General features: G+C 39.0%; 1 protein-coding gene across 2 annotated transcripts in view; it reads right to left on the bottom strand.

Annotated features, from left to right (window-relative positions):
- Positions 1-26,017, bottom strand: part of dock10 (dedicator of cytokinesis 10) — a 120,273-nt gene that overhangs the window by 30,220 nt on the left and 64,036 nt on the right. For both annotated transcript variants that reach the window (XM_061972969.2, XM_061972970.2), the window contains exons 29-44: positions 24,190-24,273; positions 24,023-24,119; positions 23,844-23,876; positions 23,545-23,723; positions 21,569-21,685; positions 21,383-21,500; positions 21,174-21,295; positions 18,385-18,499; positions 15,959-16,025; positions 15,735-15,782; positions 11,025-11,126; positions 7,162-7,274; positions 6,980-7,095; positions 4,269-4,406; positions 4,011-4,193; positions 3,814-3,924 (exon numbers count right to left, since the gene is read on the bottom strand). In XM_061972969.2, the coding sequence (XP_061828953.1) occupies positions 3,814-3,924; positions 4,011-4,193; positions 4,269-4,406; positions 6,980-7,095; positions 7,162-7,274; positions 11,025-11,126; positions 15,735-15,782; positions 15,959-16,025; positions 18,385-18,499; positions 21,174-21,295; positions 21,383-21,500; positions 21,569-21,685; positions 23,545-23,723; positions 23,844-23,876; positions 24,023-24,119; positions 24,190-24,273 (1,743 nt within the window). The remainder of the gene's footprint in view (positions 1-3,813; positions 3,925-4,010; positions 4,194-4,268; positions 4,407-6,979; positions 7,096-7,161; positions 7,275-11,024; positions 11,127-15,734; positions 15,783-15,958; positions 16,026-18,384; positions 18,500-21,173; positions 21,296-21,382; positions 21,501-21,568; positions 21,686-23,544; positions 23,724-23,843; positions 23,877-24,022; positions 24,120-24,189; positions 24,274-26,017) is intronic.

Here is a 26,017-nt window from a genome sequence, read left to right as displayed (position 1 = left end):
GTCTTTTTCATGGACGCCCCTGCTTATTTCAGCAAGAAATAAATTGTTACATTAATAAATAATGTGAGATTCCAGTCCATCGGGAAGCTAGTCATAAACTGTTGTCTTCTTTATTTTCCCTTGGTCATTTATTACCTGCACAACATTGTTGCCAACTCCAACTCCTAAGGAACGTAGCTATTGGCTGACCTAAAAGTTGCTAGATGACATCATTGCCTCATTTGCATAATATATTGCTACGGACACTGTAGAAGAGAGGATGATGAGAGATAAAAAGGGAGTTAAAAAACTAAGTATGATCAGAACTTCAAATTAAATTTCCTCTGTTTATTGCTGTTTTTTTGTTTTTTCGAATTTAAAATAAATGTTGTTTAGCATTGTTAGAGAGTATCACATTTGATCAAAAGACTGGAGGGTTGTGACATTGACGAACAAATCTAATGTACTGACTGGCTCATTAACGTAAACTATGGGACGGGGTTGTTGCAGTGATTTATGTAAGTGTGACGTGACGTGACTGTGAAGCAACATTTACATCTCGCTCTTTAATCAGCGGCATGCACATTTAGTAAGGGTGATGATTCCCTCTCTGGCGAGGCTACTGCCAATTCTTTTTTTTATGCTTTCTAACTCGTAAAATAAGGCGTGTACGAGGTGGCTAACAATGCAGCTAATGAAAGTACTCCACTGCGCCCATAAAGTCCTCTAAAACAGTGGTCCCCAACCACCGATCCGGGCACCGGTACCGGTCCATGACGCATTTGCTACCGGGCCGCAGAGAAACATTAAATAAATTATAAACGACTGCATTTACTTCGACTTAACTTTCTCCTGTCCCACTAGACCAGTGTTTTTCAACCACAGTGACATATTGTCTGGTGTGCTGTGGGAAATTATGCAACTTCACCTAATTGGTCCAAAAAATATTTTTTGCAAATCAATAATTATAATAATGTGCCGCTGTCTGGTGCAGTGTTTTTCAACCTTTTTTGGTATATAAAAGGTATGTAATGCTTAAACCAAAAATGAACAAAAGGCAAGTCTCGCTAGGAAAAGGCACTGAAGCATAGGGATGGCTATGCAAAACAAAAGTAAAACTGAACTGGCTACAAAGTAAACAAGAACAGAATGCTGGACGACAGCAAAAACTTACAGCGTGTGGAGCGGAGACGGCGTCCACAAAGTACATCCGTACATGACATGACAATCAACAGTGTCCCCACAAAGAAGGATAGCGTACGCACAACTTATATAGTCTTGATTGCGAAAACAAAGCAAGTGCGGGCAATAGCTGCTACAGGAGAACACCAACAAAACAGGAAGGGTCACCAAAATAACAGCGCAAGACAGAAACTAAAGCACTATACAGGAAAGAATAACAAACAAAAAGTAAGGCATGACAAGCTAGTGGAGTTAAATTTTTTAACCTTTTCTGCTGGTGGTGTGCCTCTGTATTTTTTTCATGAAAAAAATGTGCCTTGGCTCAAAAAAGGTTGAAAAACACTGCTCTAGATCAGTGGTTCTTAACCTGAGTTCGATCGAACCCTAGGGGTTCGGTGAGTCGGGCTCAGGGGTTCGGCGGAGGTCAAAACACACCCGACTCATCGTGTAAATAAAAACTTCTCCCTATCGGCGTATTACGGATACGGCAACAGCAGAAGTCAGACTGATTTGCAGGTGTGTAATTTGTTGTGAGTTTATGCACTGTGTTGGTTTTGTTCTTTGAACAAGGTGATGTTCATGCACGGTTCATTTTGTGCACCAGTAATAAAATATGGTAACACTTTAGTATGGGGAACATATTCACCATTAATTAGTTGCTTATTAACATGCAAATTAGTAACATATTGGCTCTTAACTAGTCATTATTAAGTACTTATTAATGCCTTATTCGGCATGGCCTTATTATAACCCTCACCCTCTAACCCTGGCCCTAACCCAAACCAAATAACTCTAAATTAAGTCTTTGTTACTTAGAATATGTTCCCCTAGTGTCCAAAAAACTAAAAATTAAGTCTTTGTTACTTAGAATATGTTCCTCATACTAAAGTGTTACCAAAAACATATAATTTTGTTTTGAATTTGAAAAAAAAAAAGTTTTATATTTCACTAAAGAAGGGTTCGGTGAATGCGCATATGAACCTGGTGGGGTTTGGTACCTCCAACAAGGTTAAGAACCACTGCTCTAGACACACCAATAAGCTTATTTATAGGGTTAACCTTAACCCCAATAAAACTCCTCATAGGAAGTTGCCATTTGTTATATTTGTTCTAACTCTGTGATATGATACAATGCACATTAATGAACATGAAATGAAATGAATTATATTTATATAACGCTTTTTCTCTAGTGACTCAAAGCGCTTTACATAGTGAAACCCAATATCTAAGTTACATTTAAACAAGTGTGGGTGGCACTGGGAGCAGGTGGGTAAAGTGTCCTGCCCAAGGACACATCGGCAGTGACTAGGATGGCGGAAGCGGGGATCGAACCTGCAACCCTGAAGTTGCTGGCACGTCCGCTCTTCTATACCACCCCAACATATAAAGTATAAATGTGACAGATTGTAGCCAAAGGCCGATTTCCATCTGCAGTCCCTAGCAGGTTGATAATAACCTGCTAAGGATCTCAATTGCAAAGAAACAAGCCCAGGGTTCCCACTAATTCAACGTTATCATGGAGTTGTATTTTCAATGCACTTATTTTTGCTGTATTTATCTGGCACGAGTGGAAAGCCGGTCCCTGAAAATTATTTGCCTACAATAAACCGGTCCGTGGTGCAAAAAAGGTTGGGGACCACTGCTCTAAAAAACATCTGAAAAACGCCAACATTACTCCAATTACATCTCATGACCTGAATATTAACCAAGTATCAGCGACATTGTTATCAAAAGTGATAACAATGTCACATTCTTTTTAGTGGCACTGTAATCACAGACAGCTAACTAGCTTGTGTTGCTATTTTGACATACTGAGCGAGTGAGTTGCTGCATCGCCTCTGAGCTGGTAAAAGTTAATTTTAGATTATAAATAATACCTCTCACCTAGATAGTAGAAGGATGTGGTCAAAATTTGAGAAGTGAGTAAACTTTGACATTCAATTTAGACCCAGAGATGGCGAGAAAAACACGAAAAATGCTTGGTTTATACCCCCCCCCCCCCCACCTCAACCTACTCAGTGGCCTAGTGGTTAGAGTGTCCGGCCTGAGATCGGTAGGTCGTGAGTTCAAACCCCGGCCGAGTCATACCAAAGACTATAAAAATGGGACCCATTACCTCCCTGCTTGGCACTCAACATCAAGGGTTGGAATTGGGGGTTAAATCACCAAAAATGATTCCCGGGCGCGGCCACCGCTGCTGCCCACTGCTCCCCTCACCTCCCAGGGGGTGATCAAGGGGATGGGTCAAATGCAGAGGATACATTTCACCACACTTAGTGTGTGTGTGTGTGACAATCATTGGTACTTTTAACTTAACCTCCTCATGCTCTCTCAGGGAGAGCATGTCCCAAATTCCAAGCTGCTGTTTTGAGGCATGTTAAAAAAAAGAATGCACTTTGTGACTTCAATAATAAATATGGCAGTGCCATGTTGGCATTTTTTTCCATAACTTGAGTTGATTTATTTTGGAAAACCTTGTTACATTGTTTAATGCATCCAGCGGGGCATCACAACAAAATTAGGCATTATATTGTGTTAATTCCACGACTGTAAATATCGGTATCGGTAATTAAGAGTTGGACAATATCGGAATATTGGATATCGGCAAAAAAGCCATTATCGGACATCTCTAACTTTAACATAATGTTTTACCTTGAGTGGAGCGTCTCCATTGGCAAAGTTATTGACGATGGCCAGTGACTGCTGAAATCTGGAGCCTCCAATGCCGGCATCGGCGATCAACTGGCTCACCGCCTTGATCACCTACAGATTACATGACAGCAAAAACGTAGGTCATATTTATTTATATGAACCAAAAAAAAAAAAAAAAGACAGTCAGACACCTTTACCTGGAGATGCGAGCGCACTATAGATTTTCCCTTAGTAAACTCAAAGTTCTTCCTCATGACAAAATAGAGCAGGGCAGCTGCCTCCGTTTGGGTGGAGCTGGAGCGGTGGTTGCAGCATTTGAGGATCTCGTAGCAAAGACAGCCGCAAAGATCTGCTTTACCTTGGAAAAACGCACTGGGGAACTAACAGGGAGAGGGGGGGAAAATGACATCCGTGGACGTGTGGTCACATGCGATCAACGTGGTGGGAAAGAAGACCTTTTGCACAAAGAGCCTGAGCGCTGCAAAGATGTGGCGCAGCGTGGCGGTGGATTGGTTGATCTGAAAGAAGAGAAAGTAGGTGTCCAGCACCTTCTTCATCAGGGCGTTCTGGCCATCATCCATCAGCAGATGCTTCTGGAAAAGAAAATATTAAAACAACTGAACCCATATTGTACACGCTCAGTAACAATTTAAATAGTTCAGCACAAGCAAAGTGTATTATCCCACCAAACCACCAGAGAGCACTAGAGTATCAAAGACTAATTCATTTTAAATGCATGGTATTACTTCAAACCAGGGGAGTCCAAACCTCACACTGAAAAATCTAAGCATGCAGAGGCCATTTATGATGTTTTTCATTTTCCAAACCAATACAAAATATAGATCTGTTTTAATCTTTCGGGCTCCCCTCAAGTTTGGTCCCGGGGACCCAGAATGGTCTCACTCGTAAAAATGTTAACAATAAGTCATATATTATTTTACAATTCAACATTTAATTCTCTTCTCCACTTCAGGTTTTCCGATACAAAGTATTTTTTTTCCTTTTTAATGTTTTATGCCCTTGTTGTCAAAACCCTGTTTTTATGAAAGAAAACACAAAACATGCAAAATTTCCCCCCCAAAAAAGTTCAAAGTGAAATATTTTGATGTGATGGAATTGGACCCTTAAAATATGTCAATAATTTATAACAATATGGATTTTATTTAATTAATATTTTTGGACCAATGACACATAAAAAAAAATCTCACTAAAATTATTGTTGATCGAAAAGGGCCCCACTCATAAAAGTGTTAAAAATAAATCATACATCATTTTATTTTATTGTTTTAACTTTTTTTTTTCATTTTATTTTTATTGACATTCAGCATCAGACATTCATATCCATTACATCCTATTCACATACATCATATTGTTGTCTGCCCTAAATGTCAAAATATTTTTGTTTATATCCCAACCATACCAGTCCCCCCCCCAAAAAAGAAAAGAAACAGCAAAAAAACAAAGTAGTATCTAGAAATACATCAATTAAATAAACAAAAAAGAAGAAAAAAAAAAAAATATATATATATACATTTTCAAAGCTTAAGTCTATAGATCAACTTCAGATCTATCTATCAGTTATACGTTTTTATTATTCTTTTATAATTTTTTGAGCAATAACAGCTTCAAAGAAATAAGCATGGCAGCTTTGTGTTATAGTCAACATTGCAACTTTTTTTCTTGTTACATTTCACCCCTTTGCTTTTTCATTCCACTTTTTTTATTTACCGGTATTTAAATTTTTAAATAGTATTTTAGAATGTGTTGCGGTGCGTTAAATTAGCTGTGGGCCGCAAATGCCCCCCCCCGGGCGACACTTTGGATATCACTGACCTAAACGGTCTCCAAGGCTTTATATTGTCAGTAGAGAATATGAACATATAAATATTTCAGTTAAAAATAATGTTTATATCAGTAAATATGTGTATATAATATGTTTGCAGCCACATGTAAAAGAGTAAAATACGAAAACAAGCTTTAATATAATAACATTTGAGGGAAAGGGAGTGCCGAGTGCATATGTTGAACATAATTTATTTGGGCTTTTATCCTGGTAAGATGCTGCTGTTGTAGAACACCCTCATAAATGATTACATGGATATGTAGAAATATTTTTTTTTCTGGGCAGACATAAGGGGTTAGAAATCTTATTAAGGTATTTATATGATAAGTGTAATTTGTAGGTGTCTCTTTTTATTCACAAACTTGAACTTGGCTTGGATGAAAAATACTTTTAAACTAACAGCACCTAGCACAGGTGTCAAACTCAAGGCCCTGGGGCCAGATCTGACCCGCGACATCATTTTATCTGGCCCGCAAACGCCTGGAAATGGTATGTGTCAATAAAGTACTTAATATTTTCTCACTAAATGTAATTGATTTTTTTTCATTTTGACAGAAAAATATATATACTGCTTGAAATTGCATACCTTTTAGACTTTAATAGTATCTATTATTGCAACAAATATTACAGTATATTATGATACTTTCCAAACATGTTTTTGTCTAAATAAAAATAAAATTCATAAATTCAAATTCATAAAAATGACAATAAATTACGTTGTTCTTTACAGCAAATTACTGTAAATTGAAAAAAAAAAACTACTACTGTTTTTTGCGTCAAAATTCTGTTGACTGAGCTGCCAGTTTTTGACTCTAAAATCTACGGTTGTTGTTTTTAACGGTGTAGTACTGTAAATGGAAAGACGGTGCATTTGTTTTTAAGGTAGAAAAACTGGCAGCTAAGTTGCCAGAATAAAAAAAGAACTTGTACTGTTTTTCCATTAACAATATAATGTTCTAAAAACCAATGGCAATTTAACACATTCTGCCAACTAAGCTGCCAGCTTTTTCCATAACCCCCCCACCCCCCCAAAAAAAACAGTGGTACTGTTTTTCCATTAAGTGTAAAATGTTGTAAAAAATAAAAAAATAAAAAATATTTTACAGTACAATTTTGTAAATGTAAAGTTCTTACTGTAAAATCGACAATCTACTTAATATATATATATATGTATATATATATATATATATATATATATATATATATATATATAAATATATAATTAATACTGAAATCCAGAGGCAAATTCATACATTATTCGCCTTTACAAGCGGCCCTCAAAGAAAACCAGTTTGACATCCCTGCTGTAAAGGGAGCACTCACCTTGTGATGGTGAACAAAGAGCTCCAGAACATCCAACACAGTGAGCGCCACCTCAGTAGACAAGTTGGCCTCAACATCAGTGGGACTCAGATTGTCCCCGTCCTGGATATTCCCGTCTGGAAAAAAGGAGACCGTTTCGCGTCACACGCACTCTCAAAAATGTGCTCGTGTGCGACACCTACCGCTCTCCATCATCTGCAGCAGTTTGGGGTTGGTGAGGGCGTTCTTGCCCCGGATGATGGGCATGGTTTGGGAACGAGCCTGTCGGTGACCTTCCCCTCCAGAAGAAGCCATCCTGAAGGAAAGCGAAACAGTGAATACCTTTTAAAAAAAATCAGCAAATACACTCACTGGACTCTTTGTTAGGTACACCTGCACATTGGATTGTGTGGGTGGGTGTACCTAATATAGTGGCCCACAAGTGTGCAGTATATCATATACAAATGGATGCTATTACAGTCTACGAGCACATGGGGAACAATACAACAAGACAAACGACAGAAGTGTCATGCTACTACGATGTATCTAACATGAAAATATCATGTGGTGGTCACATCACTGATGAATCACTACAAGACGGATATTCTTCTTATTCTTACTTAAATAACCTGACATGTTCCATTATTCGTAGCCTCAAAGATCCCCTAATAGGCAAATGTAACAATAATATGTGTCCCTCGAGCTTGATTAATACTGCTAAATGATGAGGTTTTCACAACGTCATGAAGGACGATGATAGCGTCTAGCAAAAAAAAAAAAAAAAAAGATATATGCATTGAATGATTTGGACAAGTTAGAGTGTATTAGTGCTGTTACGTGTTTACAAAAATGAGCTATTGATTAATTCTGATCTGTAATAAAATAATGATTTAATCTCTTTTTTAATTTCACCTTAAAAAATACTGACAAAAGCCCTCAACTTACAATATTTTCATTTAAATGTATTATATTATTATGAAGATAGGTACGTAAACAAAATAGGTAATGTATTCTTTTTAACAGACTTGAACATATATTTACTAAAATAAAACATCAGGTCCATTTAAAGCAGAAGTGGCACATTCAACAAATCCTATTTAAAAAATAAAAAACATAAAGTGGAATACAAGAGCAAACAGGTGAAATGTAACGAGAAAATGTTGCAATTATGACAAATAACAGAAAACTGCCGTGCAGGATGTTTTTTTTTGTTTTTAAACTGTCAATGAATCAACATATTGAAGGCTTCAATTACTTCACATCAAATATTCCACTTTGAAATATTTTTGGGGAAAATAGTGCATATTTTGTGTGTTTGCCTTAAATAAATATTTTCTATGACAAAAAGGGCATAAAACAAACATTGAAAGCTATATATATATATATATATATATATATATATATATATATATATATATATATATATATATATATATACATATATACAGTCGTGGTCAAAAGTTTACATACACTTGTAAAGAACTTAACGTCATGGCTGTCTTGAGTTTCCAATGGTTTTTTTTACAACTCCTATTTTCTTGTGATAGAGTGATTGGAGCACATACTTGTTTGTCACAAAAAACATTCATGAAGTTTGGTTCTTTTATGAATTTATTATGGATCTACTGAAAATGTGACCAAATCTGCTGGGTCAAAAGTATACATACAGCAATGTTAATATTTGGTTACATGTCCCTTGGCAAGTTTCACTGCAATAAGGCGCTTTTGGTAGCCATCCACAAACTTCTGGTTGAATTTTTTACCACTCCTCTCGACAAAATTGGTGCAGTTCAGCTAAATGTGTTGGTTTTCTGACATGGACTTGTTTCTTCAGCATTGTCCACATGTTCTCAATGGGGTTTAAGTTACGACTTTGGGAAAGCCATTCTAAAACCTTAATTCTAGCCTGATTTAGCCATTCCTTTACCACTTTTGACGTGTGTTTGGGGTCATTGTCCTGCTGGAACACCCAACTGCGCCCAAGACCCAACCTCTGTAAAGCACCAGTTCCATTGGCAGCAAAACAGGCCCAGAGCATAATACTACCACCACCATGCTTGACGGTAGGGTGGTGTTCCTGGGATTAAAGGCCTCACCTTTTCTCCGCCGAACATATTGCTGGGAATTGTGGCCAAACAGCTCACTTTTTGTTTCATCTGACCACATAACTTTCCTCCAGAAGATCTTATCTTGGTCCATGTGATCAGCAGCAAACTTTAGACGAGCCTTAATGTGTCGCTTCTGGAGCAAGGGCTTCCTTCTTGCATGGTAGCCTCTCAGTCCATGGCGATGCAAAACACACTTGACTGTGGACACTGACGCCTGTGTTCCAGCAGCTTCCAATTCATTGCAGACATGCTTTTAGGTGGTTCTCGGTTGACTCTTGAACATCCTGACCAATTTTCTCTCAGCAGCAGGTGATAGCTTGCATTGTCTTCCTGATTGTGGCAGTGACAAAACTGTGCCATGCACTTTATACTTACGAACAATTGTATGCACAGTTGCTCTTGGGACCTTAAGCTGCTTTGAAATGGCTCCAAGTGACTTTCCTGACTTGTTCAAGTCGATGGTTAGTTTTTTCAGATCTGTTCTGAGTTCCTTTGACTTTCCCGCTGTTGTGTTCGTAACCGAGTCTAATGACTGCATCATATGACCCCTATTGAAATGGGCTCAGAGAAGTCAACAGGTGTCGTCAATCATAATCACTCACATGAAGTTAAGAGGCCATGCCATGAAGCTAATTTGATTTGATTGTAACTTTCCTACATCACCAAAATTGATATTGTTTGTTGCTGTATGTATACTTTTGACCCAGCAGATTTGGTCACATTTTCAGTAGACCCATAATAAATTAATTAAAGAAAGTTAAAGTTAAAGTACCAATGATTGTCACACACACACTAGGTGTGGCGAGATTATTCTCTGCATTTGACCCATCACCCTTGATCACCCCCTGGGAGGTGAGGGGAGCAGTGGGCAGCAGCGGTGGCCGCGCCCGGGAATCATTTTGGTGATTTAACCCCCAATTCCAACCCTTGATGCTGAGTGCCAAGCAGGGAGGTAATGGGTCCCATTTTTTTATAGTCTTTGGTATGACTCGGCCGGGGATTGAACTCACAACCTACCAATCTCAGGGCGGACACTCTAACCACTAGGCCACTGAGTAGGTGAACCAAACTTCATGAATGTTTTTTGTGACAAACAAGTATGTGCTCCAATCACTCTATCACAAAAAAAAATAAGAGTTGGTGACTTATTTGAAACACTTTTATAAGTGGGGCTCTTTTGGATCCCCAATAATTTTAGTATAATTGTTTTTAAGACTGTCTCGCCGCAAAAATATTAATGAATCAAAATCAATGATGTGGAATTATTGACCTATTCAGGCCTCCAACGATATCAAATATTCTACTTTGAACATTTTGGGGGGGATTTTTCCGTTTTGCCATTAAAAACAGGGTTTACTATAACAAAAACTTTATACCAACAGATATATATGAAGTTGATCTAGAGATTTAGGAGTTAAAAAAATCAATTATTTGACTTAATTTTACCTTTTTTATGACTGAGACCATTCGGGTCCACAGGACCAAATTTGAGTTGAGCTTTAAAGGTGTAAAAAAAATCTATGTATAATATTTTTCAGTGTGCGACCCTTTGCGAAAATTTGGGCAACCCTGATTTAAAGTGTTGAAGTTATTAATACATCAAAAAATTAAGAACACTATTCTGAGCAAAACTTTCTTTTGGCAGGTTTTGCAAATGGGTGAGCCATCGCCTTTAATGAACTTTTCTAAGTACCCGAACTTGTTGCTTTTCTTATGGTTCAGTAATATAAAATGCATGAAATAGATTCATCAAATGTAAAAAAATAGAGCCACACACACATAAAGGTGTAGATAAACACAGCTGATTAGCATCAAAGCTAAAGACACATGAAACTGCGACAAAACACTATTGTGGGACATCTCAGATTTATGTAAAATTGTTTAAAAATACTATGAGAACTTGAAGGACAATTCTAGTGTGTTAAAAACAGAAATTGTGGCTCAAGACTGCTGGTTACCATTGTGGGAGGAGGCTTGAGGGCTGGGAGGGATGGTTAGGGACCTTCAGGGTACCGTTGGCGTGGGTGGACTGGGCCAGCTTTAGTGCCGCTGCTAGCTTCCTGTTCACGAGCCAATCACATCACAGCTAACATTAGTAGATGTGCATTTTGCGTGTGGCATGACCAGTGCGAGCTTGAGCATGCCCGAAACTATTTTGCACAACATTGTGTAGCATTACAGCGAAGGAAAGGCCAAAAAAGGTCCACTTTGACAACTTTTACTGGCATTAAAGGCCTACTGAAACCCACTACTACCGACCACGCAGTCTGATAGTTTATATATCAATGATGAAATCTTAACATTGCAACACATGCCAATACGGCCAGGTTAGCTTACTAAAGTGCAATTTTAAATTTTGAAAACATCTCGGTATGATGACGCCTGCGCGTGACGTCACGGATTGTAGAGGACATTTTGGGACAGCATGGTGGCCAGCTATTAAGTCGTCTGTTTTCATCGCAAAATTCCACAGTATTCTGGACATCTGTGTTGGTGAATCTTTTGCAATTTGTTCAATGAACAATGGAGACAGCAAAGAAGAAAGCTGTAGGTGGGAAGCGGTGTATTGCGGCCGACTGCAGCAACACAAACACAGCCGCTGTTTCATTGTTTACATTCCCGAAAGATGACAGTCAAGCTTTACCATTGGCCTGTGGAGAACTGGGACAACAGAGACTCTTACCAGGAGGACTTTGAGTTGGATACGCAGACGTGGTACCGTGAGTACGCAGCTGCGGCTTCCAAACATTTGATCACTTGCCCGTATGTGCATGCCGCTATGTGCATGTCACGTACGTAACTTTGGGGACTTTGGGGAAATATATGTGTTGTATGAACTTTGGGGAGGTGAACGGTACTTTGGGCTGTGGGATTGAGTGTGTTGTGCAGGTGTTTGAGTTGTATTGCCGGGTTATATGGACGGGAGGGGGGAGGTGTTTGTTATGCGGGATTCATTTGTGGCATATTAAATATAAGCCTGGTTGTGTTGTGGCTAATAGAGTATATATATGTCTTGTGTTTATTTACTGTTTTAGTAATTCCCAGCTGAATATCAGGTCCCACCCGCCTCTCACAGCATCTTCCCTATCTGAATCGCTCCCACTGCCCTCTAGTCCTTCACTCTCACTTTCCTCATCCACGAATCTTTCATCCTTGCTCAAATTAATGGGGAAATCGTCGCTTTCTCGGTCCGAATCGCTCTCGCTGCTGGTGGCCATGATTGTAAACAATGTGCAGATGTGAGGAGCTCCACAACCGGTGACGTCACGCGCATATCGTCTGCTACTTCCGGTACAGGCAAGGCTTTTTTATCAGCGACCAAAAGTTGCGAACTTTATTGTCGATGTTCTCTACTAAATCCTTTCTGCAAAAATATGGCAATATCGCGAAATGATCAAGTATGACACATAAAATGGACCTGCTATCCCCGTTTAAATAAGAAAATTGCATTTCAGTAGGCCTTTAATCTCATATTGTGTGGTTAATTCACTGGGTTTACTGGTGAGTAGAGGTCTGAGAATTACATTAATACACCGCAGATTAGAATGGGATGCCAGTTAAACTGTATCGTAGATCAGCTTAGTAACCCGGTCACAACAAACAGATGTTAAAAATCACAGACTAACGCAGAAGGCCATATCTAGGAAATAATAGAAATGGAAAGACGAGTCATGCAGCAAGCAAACCAACCACAACATTTGGCACACCTTGATTTAATACAGGAATAATAAAGTGTGTCTATCTTTAGCTTCTTATGGGGCAATGAACCGCAATTGGTAATTTACAAGCACTGTGAGGCTGTCAGCTAAGAAAAGCAACAGTAATCTAAACATAATGAAGTGAATCAGATTTTTTTTGACAATAATGATTATTTTTAGGGGAAAATGTTACATAGGTATAAAAAAGTATGCCTTTTTGAATTTAAGTGAGGTACCGACATAATATTTGATTTGTAAGTTAATTTATTGTGTGAAATTTGATTTATTGTTACTTGAGACAAAAAGGACTGCGCTACTAGGCTGCCACCACTGGAGGCACTGCAGTCTCAACTAGGAATTTAGGAAGAAGAGTATTGATAAATCTCGATCTGATTTATCTCATTATGTGAGATGAATCATGTGATCATTGATGTATTTATTTTATTTGTTGGTGTTACACGTTGCGCACAGGAAGTGAACAAACATCCATCCATCCATTTTCTACTGCTTGTCCCTTTTGGGGTCGCGGGGGGTGCTGGAGCCCATCTCAGCTGCATTCGGGCAAAAGGCGGGGTACACCCTGGACAAGTCGCCACCTCATCACAGGGCCAACACAGATGAACAACATTCACACTCACATTCACACACTAGGGCCAATTTAGTGTTGCCAATCAACCTATCCCCAGGTGCATGTTTTTTGGAAGAGGGAAGATGGCGGAGTACCCGGAGGGAACCAACGCAGTCCCGGGGAGAACATGCAAACTCCACACAGAAAGATCCCGAGCCAGGGATTGAACTCAGGACTACTCAGGACCTTCGTATTGTGAGGCACATGCACTAACCCCTGGTTAGCAGGCGTGTATATTGTAGCGTCCCGGAAGAGTTAGTGCTGCAAGGGGTTCTGGGTATTTGTTCTGTTGTGTTACGGTGCGGATGTTCTCCCGAAATGTGTTTGTCATTCTTGTTTGATGTGGGTTCACAGTGTGCCGCATATTTGAAACAGTGTTAAAGTTGTTTATACGGCCACCCTCACTGTGACCTGTATGGCTATTGACCAAGTATGAACTGCATTCACTTGTGTGTGTGAAAAGCCATAGATATTATGTGATTGGACCGGCACGCAAAGGCAGTGCCTTTAAGGTTTATTGGCGCTCTGTTCTTCTCCCTACGTCCGTGTACCACTCCGTACAGCGACGTTTTAAAAAGTCATAAATGTAACTTTTTGAAACCGATACCAATCATTTCCGATATTACATTTTAAAGCATTTATCGGCCGATAATATCGGCAGTCCGATATTATCGGACATCCCTACTATAGTGTTTTTATTCTTCAATTAGTTAATAAAAATATATTTGACGTTAAAGACGTTATAGAACGTAATAGCGTATAAAATAACGGAATTAAAAAAAACGTCACAGTTACTTTGCTAAGTAACAACTTACTCTTACAATGAGGTAACTGAGTTACTAACTCAATTCATTTTTGGGCAAAGTAATTTGTAACTGTAATTAATTACTTTTTTTAAGGGAAGATGACCAATACTATAAGCCAATGTAGTATATTATAAAATGTCTCTGGACAAGTGCGTATAAGATAGCGAGTTAGGAGGACTGAAACCCACGGTGTAGTAGGTGGGGCTTTTGTGATTAAATAACGGTGCCATTTTTAATCACGGTTATAATAAAACCCATTAATTGCTGCATCTTGAATTATCGCGTTTGGATAAAACTGCACTGTATCGTACTGAAAGCTATTCTTATATTTATCATATTAAGTTACTTGGGAGAATGGATAGAACTATGATAGAAACTTGTTCTATGATGTGTCTGTGTGTCGCTCTTGCATTGAATCTCAGATGCACCTAATGTTGTGGCCGGTGTGTCGACACTTACAGTAAGAAGGGAATTAATAGGTTAATTCGTTGCGGTTTACCTGACACATGAAACGTGACCAATTGGGGGAGGGGGCGGGGGGTGCACTAGCCACTTTTGCCAGTAGAAGGTTGAATATCTTAAAATATGTTTTGTGGCAATTCCAATTTTGACTACAGTGACAGTTGCCTTGTAGAGTGGCACTTTCTATCATTTTCAGTCGACTGCATTGAAAAAATGAATAACCCCCAATGGGAATGGGGCCACATGAATCAATTCCCTACTGTACAAATGAATGAATGCACGATGAGGCATGCAGGTGGATAGGACATTGCAATCAAGTCATATTTGCCTGTGCATGCATGTGATAATGCGTGTCAAATACAGTCAAAAATGAGGAACATGAGGGATTAGGCTGCTGCCGTACTGATTTTCTCAACCCGATAGGCTACTGCAGGTGTCGTTCATCTCACAGCAACATCAATGGACGCCGGCGCCGAGTCAGCCGAGCATCAAACGTGCGAACAGAGACAGACAGCCAGACAGGCTCACACGGCAAGCTCCCCGTGGCCCGCTATCACAGACGAATGTTAAGTAGTCTGCAAACCCCCAGACGGGGCCGTGCTACATCTGAGAGCCAGCTAAGGGGTTCCAGCTATCTTTATTCCGTTAAGTAAAGCCTTTCGTTGGCTTACATGCAAGCTAAGAGTCGGGGGGGGGGGAATAATTTAATTAGCTGGGGAGGAAGCAGAAGATGGAAGGAGCCGGTGCCAATGGCGCAGCTCCAGTAGTCCTGCACAGGAAAACAACCCCCATGGTGCGCTTGCCAAGTACTACAGTACAATATCCAGCTGTGCTTTACACACAACAGCAACACGCCCCTCCCCCTTTTCATCCCCCCTTGACTGTGCACACGCATGCACGGCACACATTAGGCTTTCTGCTTTATTTGTAGGTGTTGTGCACACATGTGTAATCCCATGAATTATGCATGCATCAACTCAGATGGCATGACGAGTTAATACGATGTTTGCATGCGTGCAGCACTGTTGCAATTAAAAAAAAAAAAAAAAAAGGAAGTGTAGTTTTTTTGTCTACCTGGCGATGTGGCGTTTGCCCATGAATCTGAAGTGCTGCAGGCAGAGCCTGAGGAGGGGAAACATGCACATTACATTACAAGTACAAAAAAAACACTAAAAAGTTTTTTAACTGCATTGCTCAGCAGACTGGAAGCTCTTAATTACAATCCCATAATTAGTATACCCCCATAATCATCCTACTTTACCCAATGTTCTTAGTTATGTGTGCACAGCAAATCTTACTCTAATATTTTAAAGAAGTCCGAGATCTCCTGGTGGATGGCTCGGTGCCAGTAGGAAACTAGCACATCTGGAAAGAGACACAAAAAGGAGATGTGTTCGAAATATTACAGTAACTCATACAAATTATGGCAATTTTTCAGATAAATAGTTGGAATCCAGACTGGACGGAAACCTTGTAATATTAACAGAAAAAAGTAATTTTGTTATTATAATAAAATCAAAATGGTCACCAAAAAGTACTATTATGAAAAAAATGATATTATAAGAGATAAATTAAGACATTACTTGAATGACCAAAAAAAAAAGTTATAGTTTGATGACAGAAATGTTGTATTTTTGACAAGAATAACATTTAAACAATATGAGAAAAAAAATGCCTTATAGTCATATTTTTTTCAAGAAAAATGTACCGTATTTTTCGGAGTATAAGTCGCACCGGAGTATAAGTCGCACTTGCCGAAAATGCATAATAAAGAAGGAAAAAAACATATGAAAAAAACTGCGACTTATAGTCCGAAAAATACGGTAATAATGTTACAGAAAAAAGTTAGAATTTTGTCATAAATAACGTAAAAAGAATCATGTTGAACTAATAAAAATAGTACTTTTAATGTAAGAGATAAATTGTGACATAAACTAGGTTCTATATCTTACTACTACAAAAAAATTATATTATGATGAAAACAATGTTGTATTTTGTCATGAATTAAATCAAAATACTAAGGGATAAAAAAAAAACACAATGTAAATTTTTTTTTACATGACACCAACATGAAGAAAACTTAATGTTATAAACGATAAAAAATATTGTGATATTGCAAGAGTAAAGTTGTAATTTTACAGGAAAAAGTTGGAATGTTATGAAAATAAAGTTGGACTGTTTTGAGAAAAAGTGTTATGATTACCAAAGATAAATTAAGACAGAGGTTACTTAAAAGTCAAACTATGACCAGAAAAAGACTGTTTTATGGGAGATATGTTGTATTTTTTATATAAATACAATTTAGATTATTTAATAATCTGGAAAAAATGCAATGTCATTTAAACAAAATAAAGTTGTTTTTTAAGAAAAAACAAAAATGTAATAATTTTACAAGAAAAAAGAAATAGCTTAATGAGAATAATGTTGAACTATTAAGTGAAAAAAGAAAAATTCTGAATATGTTATGAGAATAAACTGTTAATATTACAAGAAATAAATTGTGACAATACCTAAACTGAATGTCACACTACTCTTTGAAAAATGTTATGATATTATGAAAATAATATTGTATTTTTGTCAAGAATGAAATCAAATCAGAGAAAAAAAATGTCAATGTTGAAAATTTGTACATGAAAACAACAAGTAATGTTATGAGAATAAAAGTTGTAATAATACAAGAACACACAGTGTGACATTACAAGAGTAAACGTTTGAATGTTATGAAAATGAAGTTCAAATGTTTAAAAAAAAACACATATTGTTTTGAAAATATGCAGAAAATGACAATAATACATTTAGATTATTATGAGAAAAAGGTTTTAATGAGAATAAAGTATTAATTTTACGAAGATAAATCATGTTTGTATATAATAAAATATTGATATGTTATATCTAAAGAGATAAACTAATGCTGTACTATTGCTGGGAAAAAGTTCTACAATTTAGAGAGTAATGTATTTTTCCCAAATTCAAAATCTAAATATAATGAGACAAAGGGTTAGGGTTAGGTCACATTGCAGTGTCATGACAATAAATGTAATTTTATTAAGAAATACATTTTATTATTATATTTTAAAAAGGTTGCAGAATACTATAAAAATAGTATATGACAACTATATAATGTTAGAATAAAAGCTGTAATAATTCAAGAAAAATATGTTGACATTACAAAAGTAAAGGTGTAATGTTATGAAAATTAAGTTGGTTTGTTTTGAGACAAAAGTATATATTTTTCAGAAACAAATGCTGAAAATTACAATTTCAGTAATAAATGAAAAATGTCTTAACATTATGAATGTATTAACAAAAATTAGTTTAATGTTGCAAAAAAACCTTAAGAAATTGTAAGCTGTAATACATTTTTAAAAAGCTGTAATATTTAAAAAAGATACAAGAATAAAATCAGAATGTACTAGACAAATGTCATATATAAATATTTTTTTAAATCTGCAATATTATGGGGATGAAATAGCAATAGTGCATGAAGAAATATAAACATTACCAGAATAAAATCAGCATATTGCGTTAAAATGGTCGCAATGTTATCTCTATGAGAATAGTCATTGTTTTTCTAGGTAGAAGCTATGACATTACTAGAACAATTTCAAGTGAAAAAATTAGACTTAGACATTATTCAGGTAATATCATTCAGCAAACACTCCTTGACAGGTTTCTAGACCAAACCCGTTGGCAAAAAACTGAATGACATTGTTTTGTTCTTTACCTTCAGATATGGTTTTCATGATGTGTAAGAAGCACATGAGGAGGCTTCGGGTCTCCGCCTGGTCCAGCTTGTCACAGCGAGAACCGTAGCCAATGAGGGACTGAGGCCGAGCAAACTGCCAACACAAAGATCATATTATTGCAATCAGTATCTAATATTACTCACACAGTAAAAAAAATGCTGGGTTATTTTGATAACCCAATTTATGAGTTGCGAGTGTTGGGTTACATCTTGGAGTTATTTTTATGAAGAGCAAGCCATTTTTTTGGGTTATAAGGGTATTATTTTAACTCAATTTCTGGGTTTTCAAAACTATGAACCATTTTTGGGTTGTTTTTCAATGAGTAACGCATTTTTTGGGTAAAAGGCTTTTTTTTTATTAAAAAGGTACTTTTTTCTTGAAGGGTATTTTATGATGGATTAATCTCATTAACCTTATTTACAATCACACATCTTATATACATGAAAATATTTGAGCAGGCTGTATAGAACTATTTGGTGGCTGCAGGATTAGGTCTCAGCTTTTTGCAGATGATGTGGTCCTGATGGCTTCATCTGGCCAGGATCTTCAGCTCTCACTGGATTGGTTCCCAGCTGAGTGTGAAGCGACTGGGATAAGAATCAGCACCTCAAAGTCTGAGTCCATGGTTCTCGCCCGGAAAAGGGTGGAGTGCCATCTCCGGGTTGGGGAGGAGACCCTGCCCCAAGTGGAGGAGTTCAAGTAGATCGTGAGAGCGACAGGCGGACGCTGTATCGATCCGTTGTGGTGAAGAAGGTGCTGAGCCGGAAGGCAAAGCTCTCAATTTACCGGTCGATCTACGTTCCCATCCTCACCTATGGTCATGAGCTTTGGGTTATGACCGAAAGGACAAGATCACGGGTACAAGCGGCCGAAATGAGTTTCCTCGGCGGGGCTCTCCCTTAGAGATAGGGTGAGAAGCTCTGCCATCCGGGAGGAGCTCAAAGTAAAGCCGCTGCTCCTCCACATCGAGAGGAGCCAGATGAGGTGGTTCGGGCATCTGGTCAGGATGCCACCCGAACGCCTCCCTAGGGCACATCCGACCGGTAGGAGGCCACGGGGAAGACCCAGGACACGTTGGGAAGACTATGTCTCCCGGCTGGCCTGGGAACGTTTCGGGAACCCCCAGGAAGAGCGGGACGAAGTGGCTGGGAAGGACTAGGACAAACCAGCAGTAAAATTGATCATTTCTAACCAACTATTGGGTCAAGGAGTGCTAAATTACGCAACCCAATAGTTGGGTTTGGAATAACCCAACATTGTAGTGAGCATTACTCAGCTTTCGTGTTAAATAAATTCAAACCAATAGTTGGGTTATGAATCAACCAACATTGAGTTAGCATAACTCAACTTTTTGGTTGAATAATTCAATGCAAAAGTTGGGTTGAAAAAATTAACCCAAAATGTTGAGTTAAAGGGGAACATTATCACAATTTCAGAATGGTTAAAACCATTAAAAATCAGTTCCTAGTGGCTTATTATATTTTTCGAAGTTTTTTTCAAAATTTTACCCATCACGCAATATCCCTAAAAAAAGCTTCAAAGTGCCTGATTTTAACCATCGTTATAAACACCCGTCCATTTTCCTGTGACGTCACATAGTGAAGCCAACACAAATAAACATGGCGGAAAGAACAGCAAGGTATAGCGACATTAGCTCGGATTCAGACTCGGATTTCAGCGGCTTAAGTGATTCAACAGATTACGAATGTATTGAAACGGATGGTTGTAGTGTGGAGGCAGGTAGCGAAAACGAAATTGAAGAAGAAACTGAAGCTATTGAGCCATATCGGTTTGAACCGTATGCAAGCGAAACCGACGAAAACGACACGACAGCCAGCGACACGGGAGAAAGCGAGGACGAATTTGGCGATCGCCTTCTAACCAACGATTGGTATGTGTTTGTTTGGCATTAAAGGAAACTAACTAGGTTTACAGCATATGAAATACATTTGGCAACAACATGCACTTTGAGAGTGCAGACAGCCCAATTTTCATCAATTAATATATTCTGTAGACATACCCTCATCCGCTATCTTTTCCTGAAAGCTGATCTGTCCAGTTTAAGGGACGGTGTGAGCCAAGACATCCAGGGGGTTTAGCTCGCTCGTCTGCGGGAACAAACTGCCGCCATTGCTTGCCGTGCAACCGAGGTCCTTTGTCCCTGAATTGCTCACACACTCCGGCAGATTCAATGGGGGGTCTGGCGGCAGATTTCTTTGACTTTATCGTTGGAAATGCATCTGCTTTGAGTGTCGCAGGATATCCACACATTCTTGCCATCTCTGTCGTCGCATAGCTTTCGTCGGTAAAGTGTGCGGAACAAACGTCCAATTTCTTGCCACTTTCACATCTTTGGGCCACTGGTGCAACTTGAATCCGTCCCTGTTCATGTTGTTACATCCTCCGACAACACACCAACGAGGCATGATGTCTCCAAGGTACGGAAAACAGTCGAAAAAACGGAAAATAACAGAGCTGATTTGACTCGGTGTTTGAGAAAATGGCGGATTGCTTCCCGAGAGCGAATATTAGAAAGGCGTTTAATTCGCCAACATTCACCCATTTAGAGTTCGGAAATCGGTTAAAAAAATATATGGTCTTTTTTCTGCAACATCAAGGTATATATTGACGCTTACATAGGTCTGGTGATAATGTTCCCCTTTAAAATAACTCAATTAAGGGGTTCGTCCTTTTCTGAACCAGCAGTTGGGTGAAAATTGGGTTATTTTTTAACCCAACAATGTCACTTTGGTTACTTTTTCTTTACCTTCTCGTAGCCATCCATCTTGTCACTGTTCCTGTCACTGTTGCTGGGGTTGGAGTCCACGCTGATTAGGGAGCCCCGAGAGTCAGCCTGGTTGCCCGTAGCAACTGCCAAGGATGAAAAGGCTAGTAGAGGAGCGCGGAGGGAAGGGGTTAGTGTCAGTGACCTCATTTGCTTTTTTCCCCACTGCAAAAAAATGTACCGCACACTACCTGTGATGGAGTTGAGCACCTCTTTGGAAAAGGAGGCATCTACCGAGTTGCCGTGGCGAGTGACGGGTAGCACACCTCCAACCACTCCTCCTCCCACGCTAAGGTCGTCTCGAGAGCCCTGGAAGTCAGTAGCAATTTGACGTTTATCCGAGTTTGCTTCTAACAGGTTGGAATGCTGTCTTGTACCTGATCACTGGAGGTTAGGTAAATGGGGAAAAGGTCCCTGAGGAAGAAGCGAGGCATGTTGTCCAGAATCAGACCATACAGAGGAAGATAGAGAGATGCTATTCTTGCTTGCTTCTCCTGAACACAAGATGAAGAAAAAAACACATGTTAAGACTGTTGCAAATAATTCTTAGGGTTATAATTAATCAGCTTGAGCCATACATGTTGTAATGAGGAACTGGAAATATGTATCATAATTAGAGATGGCCGATATTATCGGCCGATAAATGCGTTAAAATGTAATATCGGAAAATATCGGTATCGGTTTTTTTATTATCAGTATCGGTTTTTATTTATTTATTTTTGTTTTTTTAAATTATTAAATCAACATAAAAAACACCAGATACACTTACAATTAGTGCACCAACCCAAAAAAAAACCTCCCCCATTTACACTCATTCACACAAAAGGGTTGTTTCTTTCTGTTATTAATATTCTGGTTCCTACATTATATATCGATATACATCAATACAGTCTGCAAGGGATACAGTCCGTAAGCACACATGATTGTGCGTGCTGCTGGTCCACTAATAGTACTAACCTTTAATAGTTAATTTTACAAATTTTCATTAATTACTCGTTTCTATGTAACTGTTTTTATATTGTTTTACTTTCTTTTTTATTCAAGAATATGTTTTTAATTTATTTATCTTATTTTATTGTATTAATTTTTTTTTAAAGTACCTTATCTTCACCATACCTGGTTGTCCAAATTAGGCAAATAATGTGTTAATTCCACGACTGTATATATCGGTATCGGTTGATATCGGTATCGGTAATTAAAGAGTTGGACAATATCGGAATATCGGATATCGGCAAAAAGCCATTACCGGACATCCCTAATCATAATCTAACTGTTTGCATGTTCATTGCATTTTATATGCTTTTTGGAAGCGCCTAATTACAAAACCCAAAACCAGTGAAGTCGGCATGCTGTGTAAATCATAAGTAAAAACAGAATACAATGATTTGCAAATCTTTTTCAACCTATATTCAATTGAATAGACTGCAAACACAAGATACTTAGCGTTCGAACTGGAAAACTTTTGTTATTTTTTGCAAATATTAGCTCAGTTGGAATTTGATGCCTGCAACATGTTTCAAAAAAGCTGGCACGAGTGGCAAAAAAGACTGAGAAAGTTGAGGAATGCTCATCAAACACTTATTTGGAACACCCCACAGGTGAACAGGCTAATTGGGAACAGGTGGGTGCCATGATTGGGTATAAAAGCAGCTTCCAGCTTTCATTCACAAACAAGGATGGGGCGAGGGTCACCACTTGGTGAACAAATGCATGAGCAAATTGTCGAGCACTTTAAGAACAACATTTCTCAACCAGCTATTGCAAGGAATTTAGGGATTTCACCATCTACGGTCTGTAATATCATCAAAAGGTTCAGAGAAACTGGAGAAATCACTGCACGTCAGTGAAGATATTACGGACCTTAGATCCCTCATGCAGTACTGTATCAAAAAGCGACATCAGTGTGTAAAGGACATCACCACATGGGCTCAGGAACACTTCAGAAAACTCCACCCAGAAAGATCCCGAGCCCGGGATTGAACTCAGGACTACTCAGGACCTTCGTATTGTGAGGCACATGCACTAACCCCTGTTCCACCGTGCTGCCCCAAACACTATATAGTGTCTTCAAAATTGGGCAGTTTTTTACTAAAGAAATTGATTTTTGTCGAGGCCAGAACCAATTAAGCATGTTTACATTGATTGTTATGGGGAGCTCTGCTTTAGTATACAAACTTTTCGGTTTACGACCCATGTTCAAGAATCATATAAGTTCTAAATAAAGGTTCCACTGTATGTGTAAGTGTCTAAATCCGTACGGTGGTATAATGCTGCTATACACGGGTCAGTCTGGGTACTACGTCAGGTCACGTTTCATCAAGTGATACTTTTTCGTTTGTCGTGTTTTATCCACCTTGGTGGCGTAGCGTGCATCCAGTGAGTGCTTGGCCATGAGGGTCTTCAGAGTGGCCAAAGCCAGGTGCCTGAGGTCCTGTTCATCCTGCAGGGCCAGCCCAAGTTCTCGCAATAAGAGGCCTGTCATGAAGTGTTTCCTGCAGAACTCTCCTGTCAGGTTGTACTCAGGCACCGAGGCTACAATACATAAACAAAACAACAGAATGCATGTTCAATTAAGTCAATATATCCGTTGTTGATGCCATTTTAGTTTCATTTGTGATGACTGCACACACAAACATGTGTGCACATATTTACCATGAGTGCTTTGTGGCTCTGGGGATGCATGGTCTGATATGGACACATACATTAAGACAGAGGTGACAGGGTAAAAAAAAAAAAAAAAAAAAAAGAGAGCTTGTTACCATAACAGACAAATGACAGCAAGCGACAGACTCAGCGCATGACTACTAACACAGACAAACGACAACTATTACCTGTAATACGGGCGGAGGGCAGGGGCAAGCTGAGGGGAATGTAGTGCTCGTGGTTACACACTTCTCTCAGAAACTCAAACTTCAGCTCGCACAACACCTGGATAAATTACAAGAAAGATTCATTGAGGAATTTCTTTGGGCATGTATATTCCAGTTATAGTTTCTACCTTGCTGCCAGTTGCAGGGATCATGTTGATGTAGTTGCTGATCACTTTGAAGGTGAAACCTCTGTCCATCAGGGTGATGCAACGCTGCAGGTAAAAAATGAGGAACAGTGATGGGTCGAACGATATTGCTGCATGGATGCTTATGAAACATAAGGAGTGATGATGAGAGAAAAAAACATGTGACCCATATTGCTTTGGTGTCATTTGACGGTGAAGCACCAAACTGTGCACCTCTTTGGGAATAATGTGTTTCTAAATGGAACTTAGAAAAAGGTAAGACACTGAAGTGATCTTTTTAAGATATACAGTAATAATTTACTATTGGGATCATTGACCAGAGCTGCATGTTTCATATTATTTTCTTTTCTCCACAAAAAACCCCCCCAAAAAACTTGCTAACTACTAATTTTATTTGCAGGTCAGGTTTGTTTTATTCAGCAGATACCGGACGACCATTATGAAACACCATAACAGTATCAATAGTGAGTGTGCCACACACTCACTGAGGCCTCATTAACCCATTGCTATTTACAGATAACCTCTCTAAAAACTACACAGTAAATTTCATATACATGTATCTTAAACCCATTTTTGAGCAATGCTAATGAACAAATTCATCCATCCATCCATCCATTTTCTACCGCTTATTCCCTTCGGGGTGGCGGGGGGTGCTGGAGCCTATCTCAGCTACAATCGGGCGGAAGGCGGTGTACACCCTGGACAAGTCGCCACCTCATCACATCAGAAAGGTCCTTCTCTGTCAGGCTGGGGGACACCACTTCTTCTTCTGCTCCGCTTTACTGTGGTGTCCCCCAGGGATCTATTCTAGGCCCCATCCTGTTCGCTCTATATCTCCTCCCTCTTGGAGAGATTTTTAAGAGGCATGGAGTGTCTTATCACTTTTATGCAGACGACTGCCAAATTGATATGCCTATTTCAAAAGGCCACGGCCCCCTGACACCCCTTCTCAACTGTCTATGCGAGGTCAAGGCTTGGTTAGCCCAGAATTTTTTAATAATGAATGAGGGAAAAACAGAAATTTTAGTGTTTGGTCCGGCCCTCACTGACTTGGGACCATTGCAAAATGATGTGAGTCCCAAAGTCACCAGCCTTGGCGTCACTATCGACAGCGATTTTAAACTTGACAAACAAGTCAATGGCGTTTTAAAATCGTGTTTTTATCATCTTCGTCTTTTAGCAAAGGTAAAACCGTTTTAATCTTTTAACCTTTTTGAACAAGTCGTGCATGCTTTTATTTCAAGTCGCCTGGACTACTGCAATGCACTTTATGCTGGCATTAGCCAAAAAGCTCTCTCCCGGTTGCAGTTAGTCCAGAACGCGGCAGCACGACTTTTAACAGGGGCCAGGAGACGCCAGCATATAACCCCAATCCTTGAGAGTTTGCACTGGCTCCCTGTTCATTTTAGAATTGATTTTAAAACCTTGCTGTTTGTTTTTAAAGCTTTACATGGACTGGCACCTCAGTATATCTCGGACCTCATCCAAACTTACAATCCTGCGCGCGCTCTGAGGTCCGAGAGCCAGCTCCAGCTCGTGGTGTCCAAGACGAGACTTAAATCCAGGGGAGACAGGGCCTTCTCTGTGGTCGGCCCTAAGCTCTGGAACACTCTGCCCCTCCATGTTCGAACTGCTCCCACAGTGGAGTGTTTTAAGTCTCGTCTTAAGACCCACCTTTATTCTTTGGCTTTTAACACTACGTGAGTTGTGTGGTCCTCTGTTGTCCTCTGTGTTTTTAAAATTGTGTTTTCTAATTACTGTTTTAATTGGTTTTACCCTTTGAAATTGTTTTTAATCATTTTTATTTTAT

Source organism: Nerophis lumbriciformis, linkage group LG17 (assembly GCF_033978685.3).
Source record: "Nerophis lumbriciformis linkage group LG17, RoL_Nlum_v2.1, whole genome shotgun sequence".
In the NCBI taxonomy this organism is placed as follows: Eukaryota; Metazoa; Chordata; class Actinopteri; order Syngnathiformes; family Syngnathidae; genus Nerophis; species Nerophis lumbriciformis.
The sequence above is the reverse complement of the archived record's forward strand: the minus strand, read 5'-3'. Positions and strand labels throughout refer to the sequence as shown.